This window comes from Odontesthes bonariensis, chromosome 1, assembly GCF_027942865.1.
Source record: "Odontesthes bonariensis isolate fOdoBon6 chromosome 1, fOdoBon6.hap1, whole genome shotgun sequence".
In the NCBI taxonomy this organism is placed as follows: Eukaryota; Metazoa; Chordata; class Actinopteri; order Atheriniformes; family Atherinopsidae; genus Odontesthes; species Odontesthes bonariensis.
In genome coordinates, this window is record NC_134506.1 from 13,905,408 (window position 1) to 13,933,117 (window position 27,710).

The 27,710-nt window shown below is 41.1% G+C and overlaps 1 protein-coding gene across 2 annotated transcripts in view; it reads right to left on the reverse strand.

Moving 5' to 3' along the window:
* Window positions 1-10,853: 10,853 nt before the first annotated feature.
* Window positions 10,854-27,710, reverse strand: part of map2k5 (mitogen-activated protein kinase kinase 5) — a 73,707-nt gene continuing 56,850 nt past the window's right edge. For both annotated transcript variants that reach the window (XM_075475486.1, XM_075475416.1), the window contains one exon: window positions 10,854-13,904. In XM_075475486.1, coding sequence (XP_075331601.1) covers window positions 13,803-13,904 — 102 coding nt within the window. In that variant the 3' untranslated portion in view covers window positions 10,854-13,802. The remainder of the gene's footprint in view (window positions 13,905-27,710) is intronic.

A 27,710-nucleotide genomic window follows, 5' to 3' on the forward strand; every position in this document is an offset into this window, starting at 1 on the left:
CCCCCGCAGCCCCCTCCAATAATTACAATTTTATACTGTAATTATTCCTCTCCTTTTAATTATTTAGGCCGCCGACCTGAAAGCAGCCTTTTGTCGCTGCTTATTCCGGGGGAAACGTGAGCTGACGTGGCCGCAGATCAGCAGCGAGGAGTTTTTAATTAGACGTTTCAGCGGTAATTTCAGGCGAGCTCTTTATTGTTCCTGTTGGATACAAATTGCCCGGCCCTCATTGATATGCGCCCGATTGTTTCAACAAACCTTTAACTATGAAAAATTAATGCGCTTCAGGTTTAAGTCATGAGGAGCCCCAACTCACCAGGTGAAGCTGACGGATTATTTATCCTAAGCCCCCCCCAACCTTTAAATAACGTTAAATAATAGTTTGATTAACTAAGTTACAGATTGTGTCTTTGCTCATTTTCGTTTGGCAGACTGGAAACTTTGGGAGATATATTTAACCAACGTGCTCACAACTGTCTCCAATCTTTATATTTGCTCCTTTTTTTTTCTTCTTTTTTTTTTCAAGAGAGAGAGAGCACAAATTTAAGTTTTTAATGTGGATATTAGAGCACGTTCAATCGTTAATTCACTTTTACGCGTGTTTTTAATACCCCGTCGTGTCTTTAAATTTGATTTACATCCAACTGCACGCTTGTCTAACGAGTCTCTGTCTTGTTTTGAGAACAATTAAGTGAAATAAGTCGACAGGCGCGTGACAGTGAAGCAGCTCATGCTGATGGAGCTTTAAGGGAGAATTTATGCCCGTTTTTTTTGTTGTCCTTGTAAGTTGATTTGTTTTTATTGATTGCCTTATTAGCATCTGGAAACCATTTCATTGCCTGTTTGATCACGTGTTGTGTTGCGTTTCAATGCAAACACTTAAAGGACATTACACCAAATAAGCGTCATCCAAAATTAGGAGTCATACTGTGGGGACAAAAGCGCAAACATTTACTGTAACACAAGTGACTGTAAAAAAAATAAAAAATAAAAAATAAAAAAAAAAACGCCAGCCATCCCTGCCCATCCTCTGTGGGACTGAAGCTGAAGCATGATCATATTTCTCTGCTTCATCTTAATGGACGCTGGATTTTTGTCATGTGATGTAAAAAGACAAATCACGCCCAGCTCAATCAGGACAGGTTTAATAACAGCAGCAATTGAGTCCAAATGTTTTATAATTAACAGTTGTATCAGCACCCCATAAAACCATGACCCCTATAAATCCCATTTTAGAGACCAATCAATCCCCCGCTTGGACTAAAGGGCCTATTGATCCCTGCTGCTCGGCTCACTTAAACGCTTTCTCCGTGTCCCCCTTTTTTCTTTTTCTTTTTGTTTCCTGTGAAAAGAGCATTGCGATTGCACTTTTTATTGGAGGAAAGATTCCGCCGAGAGGAAAAGCAATGGCTCGAAAATTAAACGGTGACATTTTAATTACAGGACATTGATAAAGGGATCTGGGTGATGGCTGTGTACAGGGCGGCCGCGCGTCGTCCCGCCTGATGTGCTAATCAAGTCGGACTGCTCTGGAAAAAGGTCATCGGCCGACGGAAAGCTGAGACGCAGCACGGTGGGAATTTGGGAATATGAGGGTCCCGGACTGCCCGAAATGAAGACGCATCTCCAAACAAAGCGCGGTCAATATCCCAAAGAGGGGCCCGCCAGACGTATTATCACCATAGGTCACACGAGGCGCAGCCATAGATCATCTGATGCTACAATTTACATGTCACAGAAAGCGTTTGTGACAGGCGGAGCAGCCACAACACGGCTGGACTGACTCAGTCATCAACATCAGTGCTCCCTGCAGGCTGCAGCTTAGTTAAATCAACACACCAGACCACCGCACATGAGCCATCACGCCGGGTTTATGACCTAAATATGCGCCGAACATTATTTGTAAATACGTGACTTAACAACAATGCCAAAATGTAGGCTTTGCTTCCTCCTGAGATGTGGCCAAAGCTCGGGTTTTCTTCTGTTTTGTAACGTTAAATGCTGACGACTTGACAAGTTGATCATTTTTGTGATACTCGTCAACACACACGCTACAAAAGCCCCTCATCAGGTCTGAGAGGGTTCGTTGAGACTTGGTTCAAACGTTGCTATGTCACAAAATCAACGGGTAAATTTCCCCGAAGACGTGATTTGACAAAATATGTTGAAATGATTTGATCATCGACCTCAAACAGCCTCTTTGTGAAAGACAAACGAGTCATTAAAAACTCACCATGTGAAACGTTCAGCTGTAAAATTTGTAAAGGCCATCCAGCAGGGCAGTATCAATCTGGTTGTTGCCCAAGGGCAAAAAGCCCCCCCCCAAAAAAAATAAAAAAAACAGTCTTAGAGGGGGACATATGCTGGCTGCATACAGAGACCAGTGTGGGTTAAAATAAAGACAAAAAAAAAATCAGTTACATAAAGAATCCAGAATTTCCAGGATTAAAATGGAACATTTCTGAGGAAAGAAGGGGTTATTGTTTGGTCTTGTTGGAGCTGTGTGTAATAATATGTTTATACTCGCCGCTTTCACCCTTGTGCCAAAACTGACATCACGACTGCAACTACTCCGGGCGCATCAAATAAACAGAGTTTTTGTAGCTATAAATAAGCACTGCTAATCATCCTGCCATACAAAACCCTCAATCTTTCCACGTAAAAAAGGAAAAAGCCACACAGACAAACTATGGCATTGTGATAAAGAGACTTTTCACCTGCCCAGATGTTGGTGATGTGAGGACACCCAGCTTCTTCAAGTTGACCTGGTGTATACCATCCCTCAGAAAATGGCCACGCTTCATTTGCAAAGTTTGATTAATCCACCCTCAATCCCAGTGCTTGCCATAAATTTTGCCTGCAGTGGAAGACGAATTATACTGCAATGAGATTTATCGGTGAACACTCTCTGTACATATAACCTTAATGTTGCTATGAGCTTGTGTTTCTCTGGTGTTACGGTGCTCGTTGTCCCCTCTTTCCAGTCCCCTCAAACCTCAAACCTCGGCTCAATCAGCCGAAGCAGATAGCCACCCTTCCTGGTTCTGCTTCTGATGGAGGTTTCGACCTGTTAAAATGGAGTTTTTTTTTCTTTCCACGGTGGCCTCGTGCACGCTCAGGACGCGAAATTGGATCAAAAAGAAGTTTTGACGCAATCTATTGGACTTCTTAGCTGGGAAACTCTTCTTTTTTTTATTTGGCTTCGAATGAACTGGACTAATCTAGATTTAAATGAATTAAATCTGATTGGCTTGAATAGGACTGAGTCTTTGAAAGTATGGCAAGCCATTTTAACATTTAAAAGCTACGTTTGATTATTCAGAAATAACATTGTAGATATCAACAACGTCTTTCTGACTAGTCGCAATTACATTTTGAATAGTTGGACTTTTCACTCAAGATATCTGTAACGTAATTCATCTGTAATTCAGTTTAGCCTCGGCACAACTAATTTACGCTCATTTTGACTAGTCATAATTCCAGTTTCAGATATCTACAACGTCATTTCGCCGAGTCAAAACTTAATTTAAGATATCTGAAAAGGGAAATGTAGAGATCTTGAATTGAGGTGAATTAAAGATATGTCAAACTGGAATTACTACTAGTTGTAATTCAGTTACAGATAACCATAATTCACATTGCGGATATCCGCAACTGAATTGTAGACATCTGTAATGACAAACCCCATACCCAGGAATGGCAAAAGTGATGTCATTTGTCCTAGCAAGAATGTAGTTGCAGATATCTGAAATGTTCTTTTTGACTAGGCAAAACAGAATTACAGATATCTGCAGCACATATCCAGTCTGCCTTTTAAATGTTAAAATGGCTTGCCATATGAAAGGGCTTTAAGGTGAGATTTGTTGCTCTAAAAATAAAGCTGAACTGAACACAAACTCACTCCCGATGCTTTGCCTCAACTTAATGCATTGCTACCTCAGAGAGATTTTTCTACGTGCAGGATATTAATCTACATCCACATTTTGCCAAATGATAAAACCCACATTTTGAGGTTAGAGTGGCGGTGGGGGAATAAACTACGGGACAGCAAATCAGCAGAAAGATTACACTCAGAATCACTTTTTTGTTATCACTCAGTTTAGGCGCCAAAACCACTTTTTTTTTATCTAATGGAAAGTGCCATGAAATGGGTTGAAAAACCCCTTTTTCCATCAGTACATTTGCATCATGCCCACAGTGTTATGGCTCTCTATATGTATCATTTAGTGAAACGAATGAATTCTGATGTAAAATGGTAAACGTGTGACAGACACTGCGCTGTTAAAGTAACTGCAAAACTGCTGATGTCAGCAATATATTTCATTCACATCCACTTTTTGTTTCCTTTGGGAAAAATAAAATGTCTTAACAGAGAAGGCATTTTAAAAGGTTTTTGAATGGAACAAACCTCTATCATGAGCTCTGCAGTGGCTTTGATGAGCAATTACCAATATTTTGAGACATTGGGCCTCATGCAAGAACCGTTCGTACGCACAGATTTGTTCTTAAATCGTCCGTACGAGTGATTTAAGAGAATTTGCGCATTCACCAATCTTTTCGTATTTTACGCTTTCTTTCAGTTACGAACAGAATTTACGAGTGATCCAGACCTGTCGTAGGAGTTTCATAAAATAGTCCGCTGTTATTCCAATCAAGTTTGCTTGACTAATGGATTGTATATTTAATTACTTTGAAGCAACCATAAATAAATATATGCATTATACCCCATAATGATGCTGACATTATTCTGTTGGACTTAAATTATGCACTAATTGAAGGTTAATTTGACTCTGTATATAACAAGGTTAATGGGAAGTGTAACCAGCGGCTGACTTGCTACTTTAGGATGCCTTAGCGCGTCAGGCTAAGGCGGAGACGGACGAATGGCTGACATCGCGATTAAGACTGCGAAGGACTGTGCTGCTGCAAATATGCAGCTTGCTAGAGCCACAACTCCAGAGAGAAACACGCCGATCAAACCCAATTCCACCACACGTCCAGGTCCTCACCACTCTTGGATTTTTGGCCCCTGGAACCTTTCAGAGGGAGACTGGAGACAGATCGGGGGTGTCCCAGTCCTCTGTGAGTCGTGCGCTCCCCTTGGTCATCAAAGCTCTCATCAGTTTATCACCCATGGTACATCAGATTCCCATACACCGCTGTCCAACAAGTACAAATTAAGAGGGACTTTCATCCCGTGGCTGGACTGCCAATCATAATTGGAGCACGAGACACATATACGCATCAAAGCACCCGTGCTGTTGTTGAGCTCACTGAGCTAAAGGCCAGGTGGGTGTGTCTCGATACAGCTGGGGGCAAACTGCACTATAGCCCAGAGAAGGCATGCCAGATTTGCACAATATTGCCATGAACGAGGGTCTCCACCTGAACCAGACCAGAAGCTGTGGTGCCAGAAGACCCCCCTCATGGACCACCCCATCAAAGTGCCATCATGATGAGGCAACAACTGATTGCACGGCTTTAGTTGCAGTCATGGAGCGCCTGCTCATGGTGAGACGTTTTTTTTTATTTTAAGCTATTTTCATATTAAACCTTTTTTTTTTTTTTTTTTTCATTTCGGTGACATAACGATCGTAATTGCTTCCCATTTATTCTCTTTAGCAGGTCCCGTAATTCCACTGCTGACACAGCTAAAAATGACAGATTTTCCTTTTTGGATCTCTGAATGCAGAACTTCAATCTCAGAGCCCCTAAAGTTGCTCTTTTTGGCCTTGATGCCATTCTCATGACTCAACACTCAACACTTCCTGGCACAGGAGAGAGGAAGCACAGCCTAATATGGTATAATTTTGGGCGTGGAGTATGCAAATTTACTATCCTCGTGCACGTGCCACTTAAATACGCACAGGTGTGATTCATCATTTACGCAGGTCGTTTACACACTTTTTCCGAAGTTAAGAGCATTTGTTGAATCTGACGTGGCGTGTTCGTACGAGACCTTCGTACGAAAAAAGTAAGAGAAATTTAGAATAAAAATACAAAAATGTTCTTGCATGAGGCCCAATGGTCCCATTGATAAAGGAGCGGATGTCCAAGGTTATTATCTTTTTAAATATATACAGACAAAAGCAAACAATTTCCTGTTTGGCAGGAGTAGTGAAGGATGCGCTACAGAGCTGCGTCTGAACCTCTCTTCTAACCAACATTCTCAGACATGAAGCACCTTTCTCCAGCGCTGTTAACCGTGAGGCTCACACAGCATAGAGACACTTCTCTGAAGTGACACGCTTAAAGTGAAAGAATCTGTCACTGCAGGACGATCATGACTGGTAACCTCTGTTACAAGAGCATTCAGAGACATATTTCATGTATGGTTAAATAAAGTGAGAGTATAGCAACTAGGAATGGGCCTTGAAAACATACAGCTGCTCTGCTTTCTGGGGCTCCTTTCAAAAAAATTGGATAAAAGACACCAGCTTGAGTGCGTGTCAGGGCCCTGAAATGCTTTTGTGGCTGCGCTCAGATACATACGGCGGCATAATTAATTAATTTTTTAAATTTATTTAAATGGCTGCATTCAGACAAAGACTTGCATCAATAGCATCGTTCAAGGTCTCTGACTGAGAAGCAAAGTACAACTTACCGTAAGTGAGACAATAAAGCTGTAAAGGCCACAGGGAAGACGCGGATAAATATGAGATTTGGATAAATAGGAGGTTTTAGTTTAATTTATGGTGGCAGCCAGAAAATTAATTTTTTTATCTTGATATCAGGGTTATTTCAACATGACGCTCCTGATAGTTCAGTTTGAAGACCCACAAGTATGTCACACAGAGCATACAGGGAAGGTGGCAGCAGGTGACCAAATTAGCAGAGTAGAAACAGTGGCGCCGGAAAGGTTGTGGTGTGTAAGCCAAAAAACCCAAAACAATTCATTTGTGCTTTCTTAAACCTGTCCCTGTGCTAGAAAACAAAGATTTGATGTAGAGTTCATATTACTTGGCTTCATAATTCTGTAACAGCAGATGAGTGCGACGTGGAAAACGGATTCTCTGCATGAAATGCATCCACAAAACAGATGTGAAGTCGACGGGGAAGCGTCTTTAAAGGCCGATCACAGTCATATTTGCAAGGTGCTCGCTACAAAACACATTGGGCTTCGACAGGGAAGGCATGTCATCAGACATGTGACTGACAGCAGACTTTTCCACTTTCTAGAAAACAGACAACACGTCTCTAATCGTGACAAAAATAAGGATAATTCACCTCACGTTTAGGTCGCCAACGTCACAAAGTTGATCAACAGTATTTCTTCTAAAACTGTCTAACACTAAAGAAAGAATCCAAAGATTTTGTAAGATCTATTTGTAAGAGAATCCGTTGTATGACGTCACTAAATGGCCTCAAAACTTAATGCACAGAAACTGTGTCGGTGTTTTTTTATTTCAGTCATCTCAGTTATCAAATGCAGGTGACAGTTTTGATTGTCAACACAGAAATAAAACAGAGCAGTAAAAAAGTAAAAAGCTTTTCCATACCGTGCTTGTATATTGATTGAAGCCATCATTCGACTGTTTTCAGGGCTGCTCGTTGCTGCCTCTGCTCAGCTCTGTGCATGCGAGCGTGTCCTTGTGGACCTGGACTGAGTGAGGAGTGGCTCTGAATAGAGCAGGGAGAGGGGGGGGGAGACACACTTTATTTTAAAAACTCTGGGTGTTTTTTCTGCTTTCCTACGTGAATCTTTCTGTCGTACACAAAAACATCAGGAAACCTGATTTCTGGCCAGTCATTAATGCACGCCATCCACAGATTCTTTGGTAGGTTGCAAAGCTTCCTGTCGAGACCAAACGACTTTATAATTTAATATGATATTAATTTATTATACACCAAATTCAACAAGTAGAGCGGCAGCTATGTTGGCTGTTTTGCCTCTCAGGGGCTGTTAATTCTAGTTTAGATAGAACGGTGACGGGGGCGCATACTTTCTATAAACTCAGAATTAAAAAAGGATCAACTTTGCTCATGAATTACTAAACCAATAAACCGATTTTCCTCAATCATTAGCTGGAGTCACTCCTTTTGAGCTGTGTGCTGGTGAGAAACCAATCACAGACTGGTGGCTGATGTCACACTAACTCTGTTGTACTTACAGGCTATGACTACACCAGAGCACCTTCTGGTTTCTTGAAAGCCGAATTGAACTGTCAGTTATTAACATCTTTATTCACTTTGTAACAATTGGCAGTGTATTCTAAGCTAAAGGAAGCACTTAAGCAGTTTTTCTGAGCGTTTAAGGAAACTCAGCCAGCTCTTATCAAAGCTGCCACTTAAACACTTCGGGGTCATTTTGGAAATGAAAAAAATAACTCGGGTGATGGAGCAGGTGGCAGCGGCTGGTCTGGAGAGACAACTAGAATTCTCCTTTAAAACTTCCCAAAACATCCCAACTACGGCAACAATAACGAGAGCAAAGTCAAAGTCCTTCCAAATCTCACAGATTTGAACAAAAAGCAATAAAAAAATATCATTGTCAACCGGTCAGAGTGAATTTGATTCCCCCAGAGGGAAATATAAATTATGAATGTGTCTAAAAAACCTTTTCAGAATATCCAATTCTAACTAAAACATGGCAATTTCCAAACCCGATCTCATGTCTATGCAAAATAGCATATATTCATATGCAATTTAAATTTGTGACGTGTCACTTTACGCTGTTAAAATATGAATGTTAATGGTGAGGGTAAAAGTACACAGCAGGCGTCTCACAGCAGGCGACACGAAACGCAAACACACAAAACTACAAAAACGCCCACTGAAAACACCACTTGGTGTGCAATGACTAACTTTTTTTTTTTTTTTTTTTTTTTTTTTTTTTTTTTTGAGGCCTCGGTGGAACGCGACGAAAACGCACCCAGCTCAGGGGGGTTCAACCTCATGGGAACGTGAACGTTGAGGTATTTCAGTCTGGACCAAAGGGACAAACATCAAAGAAAAATTAATAAACTGAGTTTTTGTATAGATTATAGAGCACTGCTAATTACACTGAACTTCATTCTTTTTTACAAAAAAATAAAAAATAAAGCCCATTAGTTCATCAAAGCCTTGAGTTACATTCCTGCTACTTCCAAAGCTGCTTTTGCTGAGCCGCCTTTTATCTGAAAGTGTATTTCGGGACAAATTAAGATCAAACTCATTCGTCAGCTTTAACATCTTAACAATAAAAAACGTCCGTGAATGTAATTTAATGTATTATATTTAGTTACTGCTTGGATAATGTTTGTAAATGTGGAATTTCTGAACAAAATAACAATTTTTTCAGTGGTGCAGCATCTTTGTACTTCATTGGGACGCACATCAGGAAAACATCCGGATGAGTTAGAGAGGTCTCTCTGCGGGGGTCTGAGGTTAAATTTCTGCTCATGTTTTACCTCAATGAGCTCAAAGCAGGCGTGTGCACTTTTCCTTTTGGAGTTAATGAAGTTCAACATCATGAAGTGAGAGTTTCGTCTCGTGCAGTCACAATAGATCCCTTTATGTTCAAGTTTACCTGAAGTTGAGGGAAAAAGAAAACACGAAAACGTCCTTGGTGCCTTAAGACAAAACACGGCACGCGTTCTAACCACAATGGTTACGTTGAACTCCGCTTCTGTTCTTTGAACTTCCTTTCACAGGTTAAAACACAAATTAATAACCAAGACTAAAGCAGGTGTTAATTAAAGGTTGACTGAGATTAATTATGAAATGCAAATCATCGCTACACTCTACTGAAGGGTAGCGAGGTGCTCACAGGTTTGGGTCATTCTACAGCAAGACGTATAAATGTCAAGCCATTAATGAGGAAGCCATCACTTTTCTATCCTCTTCAGGTCATGTGAAGAGTCGAAGGCGTCCTAAAGGCTGCTTAAAATTTGTTGTCATTTTAATAAAAACTCCATCTTGTTGGTTATATGCGCTCACACCTCGTTACTTTGCTTGTTGATGTGGGTAGGTCAGGCTAACGCAGTATAAAGGTTGTCGGGTTCATGATTTCAGGAGGCTGCTGGCGGCTAACGATGAACACCTCATTTAATGTTCGTCAGATCCTGCAGATCAAAACGAGATATCACTTGGTGTTTTAATAAGTCTTATCGAGACTCAAAGATGATCAGTTTCAGCAGAAGCTCACCGACTTGTTTGCATTTGAAGAACAGGGACGATGAAAATAAAACCAGGTTTGAAATATTTTGCCATGTTTTATAAATAAGGCTATAAATGACTTACGGAACAGGAAGATTTGGTGTATATTAAGAGCTCAGTCTCACCAGAAACCAAGTAATACGTACATCACATATTGTATATTAATTTAACCCTATTCATGTGCTTTTAGCAAAGAAGAAACGTGGAGGGACACTGGAAAACACTGATAAACACTGGAATAAGTTCAATATTTTTAATCTAACTGCATTCAACTGGTCTGCTAAGCGTTACTACTCATTTTCTTATTGTGTTTCCCTTTTTACATAAAATGGGCTTTAAATCCTCATAAGGCTCCATAAATATCTGTTGCTCATTTAAAGCAAAGTAAGAAACACGCAACGTTTCCGTGCCAGCATCAGTAAACGCTGGCTCGACTTTGTCGCTCCTCCTCAGCCTGGTTTGCTCAGCCTGGTTTGCCGTACGTGAAACCACCTGAGCCAGGATTGCTTTGACGAGGTTTGGTCAAGGCCCGCTTTCTTCTTCTATCCTGGATTACTAAATTCTACTTTTGTGAAACAGCCCTCTGGAGGAGGCAGCGCTTCTGCTAAAAAGCTAAAAAGGAAACATTCAGTTGAAAAGTAAGCGCAAAGTTGGATGACAAAAGATATTGAAGTTAAGATAAGTGGAAACCAAAATCTCAAACGTAGCCCAATAGCTTTGTTTAAATAAACTTTATTTAATATAGTTGGAATATGTGCCAACAGAGATAATTACAGAGAAGGCCAAAGTGAGTCAGTGTTATCACAGAATCTCCTCACGGTTGAAACAGACGGTTGTTATGACTGGAAAAGGGAAAATAAGGAGGAAAAAGACCAAAGAGGTGACATCTGTGGTAAGCAGGCTAAAAAGTATAAAAATAAAATAAATATTTTCACTTTTATAGCAGATTCGTACTTGAAAAATAAGAGTGATGCTGTTGAAAACATCTACAGGTTTCATTTGAGCTGCAAGAACCGCTTAACACTGTGTGCAAACACAACACTCTCCGTATTTAATTGTTTTTGGTGTAGCAGACAGCAAACTATACCTCGATATGTCAGGTGGATGTCTCACAGATCGAGAAAAATGCAAAAGACAGTTTTCATTCATTCACTGCTCAACGCAAGATTTTCTTGTGAAGCAACTTTCAGTGATTTTAGCTTTAAAATGACGACATCTTGGAGACAAACCGTCCCCAAACTTCAAGTACAGGTACGATAAACGGGATAAAAGCAAAAGGCCGGGTCACATTTGCAGCTTTCTGAAGCCAACGGTGGTTAATGTGGGAGGGACTATGACATACAGCTCAACTGCTGGTTGTGCCGTACCGTTCCCCTGTTACACAGAACAAAGCACACAGTGCCAGGAAGTGCTCATTAAACTAAACTAACATGGTTAAAATATGAATTTAAGGTGCTCTGGAATCCTTTCGGAAATTCACGGAAAAATCCTCTCTCTAAAGTTTGACCACAACCAATTTCATTCGAACATCCGAACCAGACGAAGCTCTCATGTTTACTGACGGGACGAGTCCAAATACAATACTTTTTGTTTCAGTCAAATCAGGTCCGTCAGTTTTTATCTTCTGCTGGTAAAATAATGAAAATAATCATACTTTTATTAACAAAAATAAAAAATAGTTTGCACCCAAGTTAAAGCGCTGACGAGTCTTCATCAAAAACCTTTGATTTACTCTTCCTCGGGTCTGGAGACAGCCAGGAGACATTTCTGGAGCTGTTCTACTATTTTCTATGAACTGAATATGGCACAACAGCATCACTCTACGCCACCAGTTCCAAAGACCTGGCCAATGCTCCACTGTGTGGTACGTGTGTACATGCTTGCACTGCAGTTGGGTGTAGAACACATTTCCCCATCTTCTATCTGGATTAGATTCCGTTCTTAAGGACAGAACTAATCCCTTTAAGTGGCATTAGCTGCTGAATGTTTCAGCAATTCTGGAAACTGAATGCAAAATGAAGAGGGGGAAAAGAAATTGCATTGCAGTCCTGGCATTTCCCAAATTCTGAATGTTTGTTCTCTACAGGAGACGTGTTGTCAGGTTTGGATGATTCAGTTATATGCCGATATTTAAAGCGTCCTCACAATAACACACAATAGTTCAACTGAACTGTGATTAACTGGTGCCTTTTCTACTGCATTTTATGTACTGTATGTGTGATTCTCACACTACACGTCATGGCACTAAATTTCCTATTAATTTAATTGCACTTAAACACACTTTATCCATTACATTCGCTTCCATTATGAGAAATCCATGTAATTCACCATTCGGCCATTCTTTGGTGTCGCCTGCACGGCATAAATGTTTTCCCTTTAGAACATCATCAGACAATCCCATGAAAAGCCTCACTTGTCTACAGTGCGTGACCTTTCTTTCTGAAGCAAGGACTTTTTGGTTATAAAGTGAGAAAAAAAAAACAACACAAAAGAGGAGTGTTCATAGTTGTTCTAAGTGTTCTAAGCTGTTCATAGTTTCTTCTTCGTCTTTATGGTTTCTAAAAATACAAACTAAATGTATGAAGTTGCTCCGGGACAACTTCCACCCCGACCATCTTTTCAGTGGTTTTAAATACGAGACAAAGACAAATGAAAGAAACTTTCAACCACATTATAAACAAACTGAAATTGAAAATAAAGCCCCCCCACCCCCCCCGAGTTTTTTTCTTTACGCTCCAACTGTGGGGTGCCACTTCTGCTCGAAATATTTTCAGTTTCAGTGTCCATGTGCACAGACCGATTGCGACTTTGTGGAAGTGCATCTGGCTCCAACTATCTTACCAAGCCGGTCTGTTATGTTGGTGCATTTCACATTAGGAAGAAAAATGGCAACATCAGCACAGCAAGAAGAGGACATACTTGTAGGTTACGCGCATACTTTTAACTACCGTTTTCGTCCTCCTGGTTCATGCACGGTGGCATAGAATAAGGGTCAGAGCAAACCTTTATGGACTTGGGGAGATGATGAAAAAGCATGAGCATCTCTCTGTTACAGCGATAAATTAAAATTGCTGAGGTAATAAATTACAGCACTGAAAAAAAAAAAAACAACAGGCACAGAAGAAGGCAGTTACACACGCGCACGCACGCACGCACACACACACACACACACACACACACACACACACACACACACAGAGAGGAAAAAACCTTGACATTCATCAGTAAAGCACAAGAAGGTCATTTAGATTCCATCACAGAAGCAGAACGCAACTTACACAGAGTATTACAGTCTTCTTTGAGGATTTTTGTCCTTTGATCAGGATCATTTATCTCCCTTCATCAGGTTGTGGTGCTAAAAGCGCTTCAGGAGGCTTCCGAAAAAACTGGAGGAAGCATCGTGACACATGCTAGAAAGAAAGTACAACTGTTTGGACTCTGGATATTAACCCTCTCAGAAGCTGCCGGCTCCTCCACGTTGCAGTGCACAGTTGTTGTTAAACAAAGAAATACATAAAGTTCGTCTCAACTAGTGATTTTTGTCCATATACGTTAAGTCACTTGAACAGTGCGTGTGGACGTACTTGACCCTGAAGCCTTTGATAAAAGTTCAAGGTTTGGAGTCAAACGTCTGGGGTCCATCGTGGTCGGACGGTAGGAGGACGTCAGTGAGGATGCTGAGCTCGCCTCTCCTCCAGACAGCGACAAACCCACATTGACACCACCTCTGCATTTCCATCGTTGTACTGGGCGATGAAGGAATGATCCTACAAAACAAATAAGACACAAGTGGTCAGTGACCTCAATTTAGGAAACAAATGACAGAGCAAGGAAAGCGTGTCCTTCATAAAAAAAAAAAAAAAAAAAAAAAAAAAAGGGAGAATTTAAATGTTTCATTTGAGTCCTAAAACCAACTGTCCAGAGAAACTTAATTAGAGAAATACACACAATCTCTCTCTTTTTTTAAAAAACAGCCTTTAGAAATATTATTTTTCCTTTTTCAATTGGAAAAGAAATCAAAATATTCAATAAATATCTATCAATCCAACTCCTTTTATAACCTTCAGAATGACGGTTATGTGATAAAATGAACTAAAGTGATGCTAAAACCACAAGTAATGAGCTTTCTCATAATAAAAAGTATAAATTCTAACAACTATTAAACTGTTTTTCATCCCCTCTACAACATTAGTTTCCTCATCAAACAGATTGAAGCCATAAAAATGATTGTACCTTGATTTGAAGTGTATGAACAAGCTGCACTAGTTTATTTATTCTAAACCATGAGCCACAAAAGGGTGATAAAACGCAGATAAATTAAACCGGAGCATCATTAAACCCTGTTAAATATTAATGTCCAACAGATTTTAAATGATGGCTTGTCAGGGCATCTTCAAGGAATATTTAGACTCTAATGATCCACATGAGTCATAACACCATGTAAAATGAGCGTTGTTAGAAGAGGTAGCAGCGATTCTGAACACTTATTTTACCACCGTTTAAAAAAGGAATGATCTTGACTGCTGTTTATCAGCTGAGACAATAAATTAAAGTATGTCCCAAATGCGACAGGCAGCTCAGAAAGTCTGTTCAACGCCGACAACGTTCAGTTGCTGAAAGATGTCACATGTGATATCTCACTGTCCAGTCTGCAGCCTCATCTGACCGACTCTCCCGACCAGAGCCGGGGTCGCAGAGGTCACACAGAGGTCACACAGAGGTCACACAGAGGTCACACAGAGGTCACACAGAGGTCAAGGGTGAGGGGGATGTAAAGTGGGACAAATCAACTCAGGCTAAGCAGGAATTTCATTTGAGGTGTCTCGATGTCCAATTAGGTAACCGGTGCTCTGGCTTGTTGTTCAAATGAAACTGTCAACACTGATTTTAGCAACGTCTGTCCATAACAAAAAGAGACCTCTGTTGTAAGCACGGACATTAGTCACAGCAAAAACACACAAAGACTGTTACAATTAAAAAAAAAACTCCAGTATGAAAACAGCCCACTCCAACATACTGGTCCCCATTCGCTGAAAGCAAATACACTGACGTTGGTGTGTATGTGAGCCAAGAATTCAGAAAGACTACTTTCATGCCATGCAAGCAGCAGTTTGATCAGTCAGTCCTCCGCTCTGGTTCTGACTAAAACATCAACTGTCAGATGGATTACGTGACAAACATGAATGGTCTCCAGAAGACGGCGTGGGCAGACTTTTAAATTTGAGCTTTCAATTCAAATATGCTTCAATTTAGAAGAGACTATACATCATTTTAGCCTCGACAATACCAGAAGTACACAGTGTCAGGTTGTTCTGCCCTGTCCTCAAAGGACAAAGGACAGCTTAGCTCTTTAAAGTGGTACGGTAGGGCCAAGAGGAAGGAACTGGCTTGGGAGTTACGGGGTGTCCAATTCGTCAATAACAAACACCTGAATCTTGTCAAAATAAAAACCAGATCTCCTAACAACAATATCACTAATTGCTAAGCCAAAAAGTGGATCCAAAGTGAGCATTGTTGTCGTCAGCTGTTTCTCCTGAGGTTGTTAAATCCCCTCCGGCCACAAACAAACTGGTACAGACCATGTAAGATTAGCAACAAAGTAGGACACACTGGTCCACTTTCTCCCTCCTGAGATAGGTGAAGCTGAGGATTATGTTTAAAAGAAAAATTAAATCACATTCAAGGCAAGCACAGTACTAGAGAAGCTTCTTTTTTTTTGAAAATATCAGAATTTCTTTAGCAAACTTACGGACGCCGGTTTTGCAGCTTTTTTTTGCGCACCGTTGTTTCACGGTTACTGAACATTTAATGGCCGCTGTAGTTTCACATCTTTAAAGAAAATGGTGACACATTCCAGTTTGCTCCAATTGTGCACAAACTGCAGAGATTGCTAAGGACTGGGGGCATCAATCCTGTTGTCCTTCTAATGGGCAGCTGGGGTTAAAACAGTCTGAGGTTAATTACTCTCATATCAGTGAGTCTGCCTGCGTGTGTGTCTCAGTGTAAGACAGGCGCAGTGGATGCTTCTGGGTGCCCCCATGTTCTGGACACCCATCTCATAAATCATTCTTCCTTGCCTCAGTAGAGAAGGAGTGATACAGAAATAAAGTGGGAGGTCCTCGGTGATGGTTTTAAAATCAAGCTGTACAACCTCTGCTCCAGAAATGAACCCGGACACACCACAGACATCTGTTGGCGTTTGACCTGGATGAAGGCGCATGTCATAACAAACGCACTCACACGGGGAAGGTGCACCGTGTGGTGGCTGTGGCTCTGAAAGAAGGGTTCAGACAAATGTCCTGCATTTGTACACCAAGAAGCACAGCTTCAAGTTGAACTGTATTGTATTTTGAGTTGTTAAGAGGATCAGAAAAATGTGGGAAACAAATGCTGTCAGTTCAGAACGTTTATGCACACAAGCCAAGACACAACAGAGACGTTAACTGTGGCCTAACTCCCCACTTCTCCAAGAAACCTACACAGATACAACATGCACTGCAAAATTTGGTCTAAATATGAGTGATATACTATTATAAAAAAGAAAGAAATAAAGGAAGAAAAAAGAGCAGGCTGTCCAGGGAAGAAAACAACCTCTTTGTTCGATCAAGATTTATCATTGAAATCTGTGGAACAGCTCGACTCGTTACGAGGACAAATAGGACAGTATTTCACTTATTAAGTGCTGTACGAGTGCGTGCGTGCGTTTGTGTGTTAATGGGTGGATGAGTAAAAAAAATTGTTTAGGACTTGTAGAACCTGTAACAAATTTAGAAGAACCTGACAAATGCAGGCAGCTCATATGAAAAAAAAATACCAAATGTCCTGCTGGAGTTTTGATGACCAAGGATCAAACTGGTGAATAAAGCCGAGCTAAAGGCAACAGACTGGAGTCTAAGACATGCCTGTTTGTATTCAGGATAAACTATTTCAAATGAATCTATGCGTCAGTCTAATCTAACTGTTTTAAATGTATCATTATGGCATGAAACGTCTCCCATCTCTCATAAATACAGCGAAAGAGGAAAAGATTCAGGTTGCTGCTCTGCTCAAACTTTATCTTGGAAACTTAAAACCTACATTTTTCTTCCCATCTTAAGATGCCATTTTATTCTATCAGATCTTATTTTACACAGCAATCATATGCGGATGCAGTGATCCACCAAACATAGTGTGGGACAGGGATGTAAAGCTGAGGGTGGCCCCTTTTTAAAAAAAAAAATTGTTTTCTAAAAACAAGCAATTCTTTAAAAAGACAATTTTTTTTTAATGGTAAAAATCTTTCTTTCTTTCTTGTGTTTATCCACATACAAGAAAACCACAGAGGGGAAAAAATGCGCACACACACACACACACACACACACACACACACACACACACACACACACACACACACACACACACACACACACACACACACACACACACACACACACACACAATCATCTAGTAATTAAATGACTTACGACTTGGATGAAGCATGAAACCTGTAATGGAAGCATTACAAATACCTGGTGAATAACTACTCCTCAGCTTAGGTGACTGAAGGTGTCCGACTCTGCTGTAGCAGAGCCAAGAATGGAGCAGGACTCGTTTTAAAGTTGCATTAATCACTGTCCTGCCATATCAAACCGGGATAATCACCTGAAACTGCTCTGCTCAAATAGAAATGGCCTGAACCCAGGGGAAATTCTACCTAACACTTTAATTGTTTGAAGCCTTTGAAGGGTCTGTTTAATCTAAGATTAATATATGCAATTTTAAATAACTCAATGTATGATTAATACGCTGAGAAGAAATTAAAAGGAGTTTGAGGCAATTATAACTAGGGACTGGTCATCACCTCATTAGAATAATGTCGGAGGAAACATGGTGTGTAAGAGACACAGAGGAGGGTGAAGAGGTAGATAGAATAACTGGGTCTTTACAGATTTGCATGCTAATCACTGGCTCCCACTGGATACTCGCCTGTGTTGGTTGGTGTGTGCGTGAATGTAAAGTAGTGTGTGTAAACTCTGACCAGTCTTGGTGGACAGGGAAGGTAAAGAAACTTCTCTTAGGAGACTTACAATGACATTTCCCCATTACACTTAATAATACGCATACCTAAGCCACTTCCAAAAGTCCTTCCTCTGTTCTTGAGATAATCACCGCACTTTGAGACACAACATTTGACCTCCTAACTCTTACAAAATAGACCCTGGTCCCCACGCGAAGACCGTTCTTTTACCTCCAGAAACTACTTCCATTTTGACAGCAATGCTTATATTTTACAATTACCGGGTTCCACTCGTTCCAAAGAGCCAAGAGAAATTAAAAATGGATACAAAAAACATGCTTCGATCTTCAGAGGTCAACGTTAGTCACAGAAATGAAAGAGGTAGAGGAGATAAATCAGGAAAATCAAGAGAACAAGACCACCATCTTTCTCAAACCTCCACTACAGAAACAGACGGGATTCAATCTCTCTAAGTTTTAGTCTGTGGCAGATAAAACAGAGGAAAGATGAGAGAAGTAGTAGTACAACAAAGAAGAGGTTACTAACCAAGTGGCAATAACCAGGCTTATAGTGATGTAGAACTGGTAAAAACAGAGCAAAAGTGGATTAAAGTAATGAGAAAATGACTAAATACTCACGTCAACAATGATGAAGATAATAATAATTTACAGAAAGAAAGCAGCAGGTTTAATCTCGTAAATGTTTTTTATTTCATTTTTTAGTTTCTTTAGCTGCTGAGAAACTAAATGTTACAGTTGACAGTTTGAAGTTTTCCAGAAAACTCAGAATTAAAAAATGTCTGAATTCAGAATAGGTTCAACTTGACTTGACTTAACTTGAACTTTGTCAATATTTATCACCTGTATGCTAAGTTATAATAGGGCAACATTATTCGCATCTGGCAAAAAAAAAAAAAAAAAAAAGAGTATTCTTGAAATTTGAGGGTTTCTCATTTCTTGCGCTCTGTACATCCACCGTAATACTTCCTCAGATTCTGCCAGTTACCTCCTGCTCAGGAGACAGACTGTGCTGCAGAGTACTGCACAACTCCAGTTTGCTTTCTGCTTCAGTGATAACCACCAGTGACATTCTCTAAGCTACTTTTGAACCAAATGGTTTCAGCTAACTTCCCTGGTTAGAAAAACACCAGCAGAGCTGAGGTTGAATGGTACTTGGTGCCCGATAAGATATGTGGAGCTCATCAACAGGAACAGACTGGACTTTTGGGACTATGGACGGCCTTCCTAGATTCAGCTTTTTAAAGGAAAGACATAGGCAGAAAGTTTCTGAGTGAGGGAACTACAGAAAACCAACAGAACTGATCCAACACTCGGCAAATGTGACAAGCTTGTTTAATCTATAACAGGAATTTCTCTTTAAATCCCATCTGTAAGTCAACAAAAACCATCAAATCAAGGTTGTTTGTTGTAGAACAAGTTTTAAATGATTGATTCTTTCTTTTCTTCATGCACAAATTTGAGTTCAGCTATCATCCAAACCGACAGAGCTGCAGCAGTACCGCTCTGTAGTCCCAGTATGTGTAAATGGGGTTTACATAAATGAAGACCCAAGGGTGAAATGTGAAAACATTTGGCAGGGAAGGCGCTGACAGGAAAGTTTAGGGAGGAGGGGACACCAGTGATTTGTCACAAGTCTTCAAAGAGGTGCGTGGCTATGTACGCACGCATGTGAAAATCCTTTTCACACGTGTATCCATGTCAGCATTAAGACACGTACTCCTCAGAGTAAAACTGCCTCCAAAGTTTTAAGCTGTATGATAACTGCAACTCACCCCGAAAATGAATGGAAACCACAAATACATAGATGTTGACATGTGCAATTTTAATTTATTTTTACAGAAGAGTCAATGCGACACCTTTTCATTTGCTTTCAGAGAGTTTGAGCCAAAATGTAGCTGAAAAATTCTGTAGTTATGTAGAAAGTACAAGGAAAATGTGCCCCATTGTGTACCCACATGCAGAAGAATAGCAATGAACAAATTTATCTTGAGAGTAAATGGTCACAATGATGATGCGCTTTCTGAGATCATAGTATCAATTTACGGTAGATAAACTAGGCAAGATTAATTAATTTAAAACTGTTTTTGGTCAAAACTTGATGCCCCTCAGTTTCTATCAATATGTGTGTGTGTGTGTGTGTGTGTGTGTGTAAGAGAGAATCAAAACTACATTTGGGCCGAGTCAGAGACAAGAGGGGGCTCCTTTGTAAAAACCGAGGGGCTCATCTGGTGTCTCTGGGGCTGAAAGGGGGTATGAAATTTGTGCGTGTGCTTATGTGTGTGTGCCTATGAATAGACGAGCAGAACAGGAGGGCTGCATTGACAAGGGTGCTAAAAGGCTGTCTGAAGGCTGCTGGCTGGGGAACAAGGGACCAAGAGGGGGGAGGCAGATGGACGGACTGGGGGGGGGGGGGGAATTAAGTGTCCATCAAATCCCAAACAGCATAAGGGTTCAGGGATAATATTTATCCTCATTCTTGCACACAAATACAAACAATAATCTTGGTTTGTTTGTTCAACAAATAAACAGATGACCTAAAACTTCCAACATGTTCTTGCCCCTAATGCTTCATGAATAAGCCATTAGGTGATGCACAGACACAAGAGGGGTGAGGAGAAACGGCTTGCTTAGATAAAAAAAAAAAAAAAAAACAAGAAACCGCAGACAGGACAGGCCATCACCAAATACCTGCTGCACACGTTCAAGGAGCAGGCAGTGGAAAGTATCCTCAGCTAACCGACGTCATTAGCTTATGATGACAGGATAGGGTGTCTACAATAAAAGATGCATTAGGATGAGGAGAGAATAAAGAACACTCACTTTCCTCTCTGATAGCTCACTGTGCGATTCTTTATAAAAGAAGAAAGATCTTTTTCAAATACAGCCGAAGCATTCAGCCTGACACAGTAAGCTCAGATATTTCCTCTTCACTGGGGTCCAAGAAAACAACAGTCAACTGTGCACGTATCACATCAGCAGTTCTATTGGTTCTGCACTATTTTTATTGGTAAATTATCCAATAATTAGTTACAGATGTGCTTTACATTAAAGCAATACTATGTAACATTTCTACCTTAAAATAACAGCTTGAAAAAAATTGTGCAGCTAGAATGAGTTTTAATATTACGATTAGCCTGTCTCCTATGCCCTTTGGGGGTCTGAGTTGGAAAAACTGCGCTATGTAACTTTGCTGGATCGGCCCGGGAGCTGAGCGGAAGTACTTCGACTTGCTTTCTGGCACACCTACCGCAAAAACAAATAGACCCCTCTCACGCTCCCAGGTATAAGGCTAAGCTAGCGCAACATTGTCAGTACGATCATCATGGAAGAGGCACCGAAGAAACAGAAGAAGACGTTGACTGATGAAGCAAGGAAGAGAAAGAGAGAGGCCGACAAAGCAAGAGACCGGACTAGAGTTGCTCTCGGAACAGCCTGTAGGGGGAGCTCCATAATGGGCTTTTTGAGAAGTTATATTGTATTGCTTTAAATCAACTATCAGGAAAACACAGCAGTGTGCATCAAACGTGAGAAACTTGAAAAGATAAAAAAAAAAACTGTTATTTGAAAAATAAGTCAATCTAAATGTATACAAGATGTAGCTAAAAGTAAGCACTGTTTGACGATGTTTCAATAACTAAATGTTTTCAACCATGATTTTTTTTGTCAATACTGTAAGAAACGGTGGTAAATAAAAAAATTACAAAAAGGAAACCACTTTCATTGGTGTGACTTTAAAGTGGGCATAAGTGACGTTCATACTAACAAACAGGATTGCAGTGCAATGGTTTTTTTTACAGGAATATAGCTAGCCTGCACATTTGCTAATATTTAACAAGAAAATCGACTATCAACCTAATTACTGTACCACTGAGATTACTGTCCACCATTTCTGCGCTAACGGTGCGTTCAGACCGGTCGCGGTGCAAATTTCTCACGCGACGCGATTACATACAAAGTGGAGAAGGCGGTGAAATTCTCTGAGCTGAGTGCACCTCCGGATGATGTCACTGACCCAGACACGACGGCGTGTGCGTTTTCCGACGAATCTCGGACTGCCACAGCAGGTACAAGGACGCGATGGTACTTATATCAACCATGGTTGATGACAGAATGAAATGGAGGGAATGGCGCCAAATAGCCCCTTGAGCAAAAATTCGCTCGTTGTTTACTCGCGCAAATAACCCGAGTAAATTCAACTACACCCGCAGCAAAACTTGCGCAAGTGACGCGACGCGAAAATTCGCACCGCGTCCGGTCTGAACGCACCGTTAGACTTCCTGCTCCGTGCACAATCATTGTTCCAATGCAAATAAATGGGAAGAAAGCTTAAAAAAGCAGATGATGGCCAGTTGATTTGAGATGCAGTGTGTTCCACATCTGTTGATCTTTATGTGACTGTTTTTGTGCATGCAACCGCACTCCACTCAAATGCATTAGATCAAAACTACTTTGACTACAAAAGAACTACAAATACTAAAAAAGCTTTCGCCACCAACAATGACCTACAAATACAGCGTTATCATAACAGAAAATACACCAAACTAATGTGCCAGCCAGGCCTCTGGAATGCACAACATGCAAGATGGTGAATGTAAAACTTTAAAGAAAATTGGTCTGAAACTGAAACAAGGGGCTGAACTTTTTTCACCTTTTTTTTTTCCTGTTTCCTGTCCCTGGCGTTCCTTCCATTATAGAATTAACCTATAAAAAGCTGTTCAATTCATTGGGCGCCTTTGCTGAGTGCAGTTAGGAGAGACACTAGCACAGGTAGTTTTAACATACAGCATCAACCTTCTGGGATGTAATCAGACGGTTTAAACATGACTACAATGATGTCAGTAAAAGCTCTACCAGTGATTGGAGACACCACAGCCTGAAACCTGATGAGCAAACTAGGGCTACTACGCGAGTGTGTACGTTCACAAAGCATCATTATTTGCTCAGTGTCTACACTATTCGGAGATTTTCCACATTACTTTTTTGTAGCAGAGAGAGAAGAGAAAGGGGGAGCGGCAGCAGGGTGCATTAACATACAGATAGAATAGGTAAAGAGTTTTAATGTACTCAGGAGGCCGGGGGAATTGAGAGGTAGAGTGAGAGGTGGGGAAGAGAAGAGAAAAAGACAATCAGCAGGCTGGTGTCACGAAGGCAGGCATCCATGACCTTATATCTCTGTTCATCATGTAGAGACAGAAATGAAAGGACTACAGGAGGGAAAAAAAGGTGCGTAAAGAAAAGACAGGCAGGATGGAGGGAAAGACGGAGTCAAAAATAGAAAGAAAGAACTGTGGGCATTCGAAAAAGAGCTCTGGGATCACAATGAATACGAAAGAAGTGGGGCACGGTGAGAACATGAGGGAGCAAGAAAGAAGAAACACTGACACGAGCAGAGATGAACATGCCACGGTCACATATACGATGACCTGACCCAAAGCACCTGAAAACTCGACCAAGAGAAATGCCTAAAAAAGGAGGCAACATTAAGTGATGCCCGAATATCAAAGTTGAGCTCACACTGATGCTTCATAACGGGTGCGAAAATAAAATAGATACTTGGCAAATCAATGATTTGAACTCGGGAGGTCGGGGAAAACAATCCTTTCAGAGTAAGAAAGAAATATCCTTTCTCGTTGTGAAGGATGGGTTGGATGACGGTGAAGGAGCCAGTCGGATTATGAGCTGTTTGGTAACCCTGCAAAGAAGCTGCAGGCATGGGTTGGGTTCCCGCTTCATTCTTCATTAATGCCTCGACTGAACCCGCTCTCACCTGCCACGTGGAGCTTAAACTTCCTTATTTAAGGGTTTCAGTAAACATATTTTTAATATCATGTTCTTGATTAGTGGCTCTGTGACATCTTTTAAAATGTTTAGAGTTAAAAGTGTTTAAAGAGATCTTTTTAGATTAAGTAATACTTACAAAAATGTGTTCCCTCGTCGTTTCAGACACCAAAACTGTAAAGCCAAGTATACTAAATCTATCCAGAGTTGCTTACATTTACTGTTTACTAGCTTTGTTGGCAACTGTAGCCTTTCTTTATGAATTACTGCCATCGGTGCTCATACACAGGCGTGAGCAATCAGTTCAGACACTAATAAAATGCACAATTTGTAATGCGGTTTATTGATAACACTGAAAACTTAAAAGTCGTTCAGTTTGACATCAACCAGTAGCTCAGTTTGTTCCTACAGTTCTCTTTTTATTCCTTTAAATAAAAGCACCAGTCCAGGGACATGCAGACCGTTTAAAAGGTTTAACAACTGGTAAGAAGCATGTCTGTTTAAGTAGGAAACCACACAGAAAACCTTACAACACTACAGTATCAACATGAGCCACTGGACAGTCTGGTTTACAGGATGCCCTGAATCAAACAGGTTTTCCTAAAATAAGTAGCAGATAGCAGATGAGATGGAAACCCTTGTTCCTTCCATTATTTTTCAATAAATGAAGAATAGAGAGATAATTAAAAACCAAAAACACACTCTGAAATATAGCACTTTAGTGTTCTTCGTGGTATAAATACATAAGCACTGGGCAGGGTAAGATAGACTCGGATGCAGACTAAATAAAACCTCCTCCAGAACAGCCACAGAAACAGACTTAGAAAAGTCAAAGGTGACCATGAAAAACATGAAAGTTTTGTTAGAATAAAGATGAATGCTTTGATTGACATGGAGAACGAGCTAATCTCCCGCTTTGCCTAGTGGGCCTCAAATCCCCATTCACCCAACATTTTCCTTTACTCCTCTTTTCTGGTGAGAGACTGAGAACAAGCAGTCTGTTAGCAGCTCTGCATTTACACCCTCCAGCCCCCCGTCCCCACAACACAAGCCTTCACCACTCGTCTCTCTGCGGACCTAAATGTCGCTGTCCTTGGTCCTAATACTGTATCCTGAGTGTGTTGCAACTCTTAAAAGGCAGTTTGTGTAAACGTCTGGTGAGAAGTGAGAAAATCGTGAGGTTCGGCCAGGAATGGAGGCCCGTGGCTGGACTCGTCAGACCCCGACAGAAAGAGCTGAAACTTGCTAAAGTCACTTCTCTTATTTATAAAAATATATCAGCAGAGTCAGAGTGCACATAATCTTTGGCATCTCAATATTACTCAGCTTGTGGCTGCTTTAACTTTACTTACACAATATCTCAATAATATGCAAGTTAACGCTCGCATATCTTGATTAGATTTTTAGTCAATCCCACATCTGATGATAAATTACATCGTTCTAGAATGCGCTGCTGAGGGTGGAAGCACGTTGGAGTAGCTCTGTACCTCACATTGAGATTTTTCTTTTTTCTAAATTTCATTCCTGTTATTTCTTGGAAGAAATTGCATTTTTTGGACAACTGTTCCTTCCTGCCTTGGATGCTGTGCAGCTGGATTGATTTTTCCCAATACTTTTGTATATTTTACTCTTTTGTTACGATGCATAACCATAGCAACAAGGTGGTTTACAACGGGGAGCAGCTGATTAACATTGGAAAAGCAGAAAAAAATCAACAACTGAAGCCAGAAATCCCACTGGAATTGAAAAGGAGGCGTCGTGGATGCAGAGCAGGAGCAAAGAGGAGAGAAAGAAAGAAGAAGTTCAAACCATCTCTGCCATCCGTCAACTTCTATGAACTTCTAGCCTTGACAAGGACTCAGCAAGAATATCGGGAATGTAGCATTATGTGTTTTACTGAGACATGGCTGCAGGATCATATCCGACTCCAGCGTCTCTCTGCCGGGCTTCCTGACTGTACGAGCAGATCGAGATTTAAAGAGTAGCAGGAAAAGGAAAAGGGGTGGATTGGCAGTGCTTGTCAACAACAGATGGTGTCACCCAGGACATGTTACTGTGAAGAGTCGTCTCTGCAGTCCTGACATTGAACTATTGGCAGTAAGTTTTCGTCCATATTATTTGCCAAGAGAGTTCACCAGTGTTGTTTTGGTGGCTGTTTACATTCCACCCTCAGCTGTTGCCGACACTGCATGTGATGTCATCAGTTCCGTTGTTGCTAAGATACAGACACAACACCCCAATTCTTTTGTGGCAATATCTGGTGATTTTAATCATGCCTCACTCTCTGCTACACTGCCAACTTTTCAACAGTTTGTCAGCTGCTCTACCAGAGAAAACAAGACATTGGATTTGTTTTACACAAATGTCAAGGATTCATACATTTCCAAATCAAGACCTCCCCTGAGTAAATCAGATCACAACCTTGTTTTTCTCTGTTCAGCATATAAACCCCTTGTCCAGAGACTACCTGTCACAAAAAGGACTGTTAGAAAGTGGTCACAGGAAGCTGAAGAAGCCTTACAGGGTTGTTTTGATGCAACCGATTGGATTTCTCTTTGTAAGCCACATGGAGAGGACATTAATGCCATGACTGAGTGTGTGACTGACTATATAAACTTCTGTGTGGACAACACCATCCCCACCAGAACAGTGAGATGCTTCCCTAATAACAAACCCAGGATCACCAGTGAGCTAAAGGAACTATTGAACAAGAAAAAAAGAACCTTTGGGGAGCGAGACAGACAGTTACTGAGGAGTATACAGAAGCAGCTCAAAGTCAAGATCAGAGAGAGAAAGGAGGTGTATAGAAAGAAGCTTGAGAGTAAACTGCAGAGGAACAATATCAGAGATGTGTGGTCAGGAATGAAGAAGATCACAGGCCTCAAGCAGAGGGAGGATCGGATGGATGGAAGTCTGGACAGAGCAAATGAGCTGAACACATTCTTCAACAGGTTCAGTTCAGGAACAAGCTCACCATCCTCCCCTCCTGTTCCCAGCCAAAGAGACATCCCACCCTCCTCTGACCCACAGCTTTCCTGTAACATCTCCACCTCCACCTCAGTCATGGATTCTTCTGCTTCCACTAGTTTGTCTTCAACCAAATCAGGAGATGCTGCTGTCCCCTTTGCCTCCTGTTTCTAGAAGTCAGGTGAAGAGGCAGTTGGAGAGACTGAACCGGAACAAGGCTGCAGGTCCAGATGGTGTCAGCCCCCGAGTCCTGAAGGCCTGTGCAGAGCAGCTCTGTGGGATCCTGCAACACCTTTTCAACCTTAGCTTGACCCAAGAGAAGGTACCACTGTTGTGGAAGACATCCTGTCTGGTTCCGGTACCAAAGAAAACTCATCCTTCAGTCATCAATGACTAAAGACCTGTTGCCCTGACATCCCACATCATGAAGGTCCTGGAGAGACTCCTGTTGAACCACCTGTGTAAGCAAACCAGCACATATCAGGACCCCCTGCAGTTTGCTTATCGCCATGGAGTTGGAGTTGAAGACACTATCATACACCTGCTTCAACAAACCCACTGTCATCTGGACAAAGCAGGCAGCACTGTGAGGATCATGTTCTTTGATTTCTCCAGTGCATTTAACACAATTCAGCCTGATCTGCTTCGTCTGAAACTCCAGAAGACTAAGGTGGAGGCCTCAACAATCACCTGGATTAATGACTACCTGACAAACAGACCACAGTTTGTCAGACTGAAGAATTGTGTGTCTAACCAGGTGATCAGCAGCACAGGAGCACCACAGGGGACTGTACTCTCTCCATTCCTTTTCA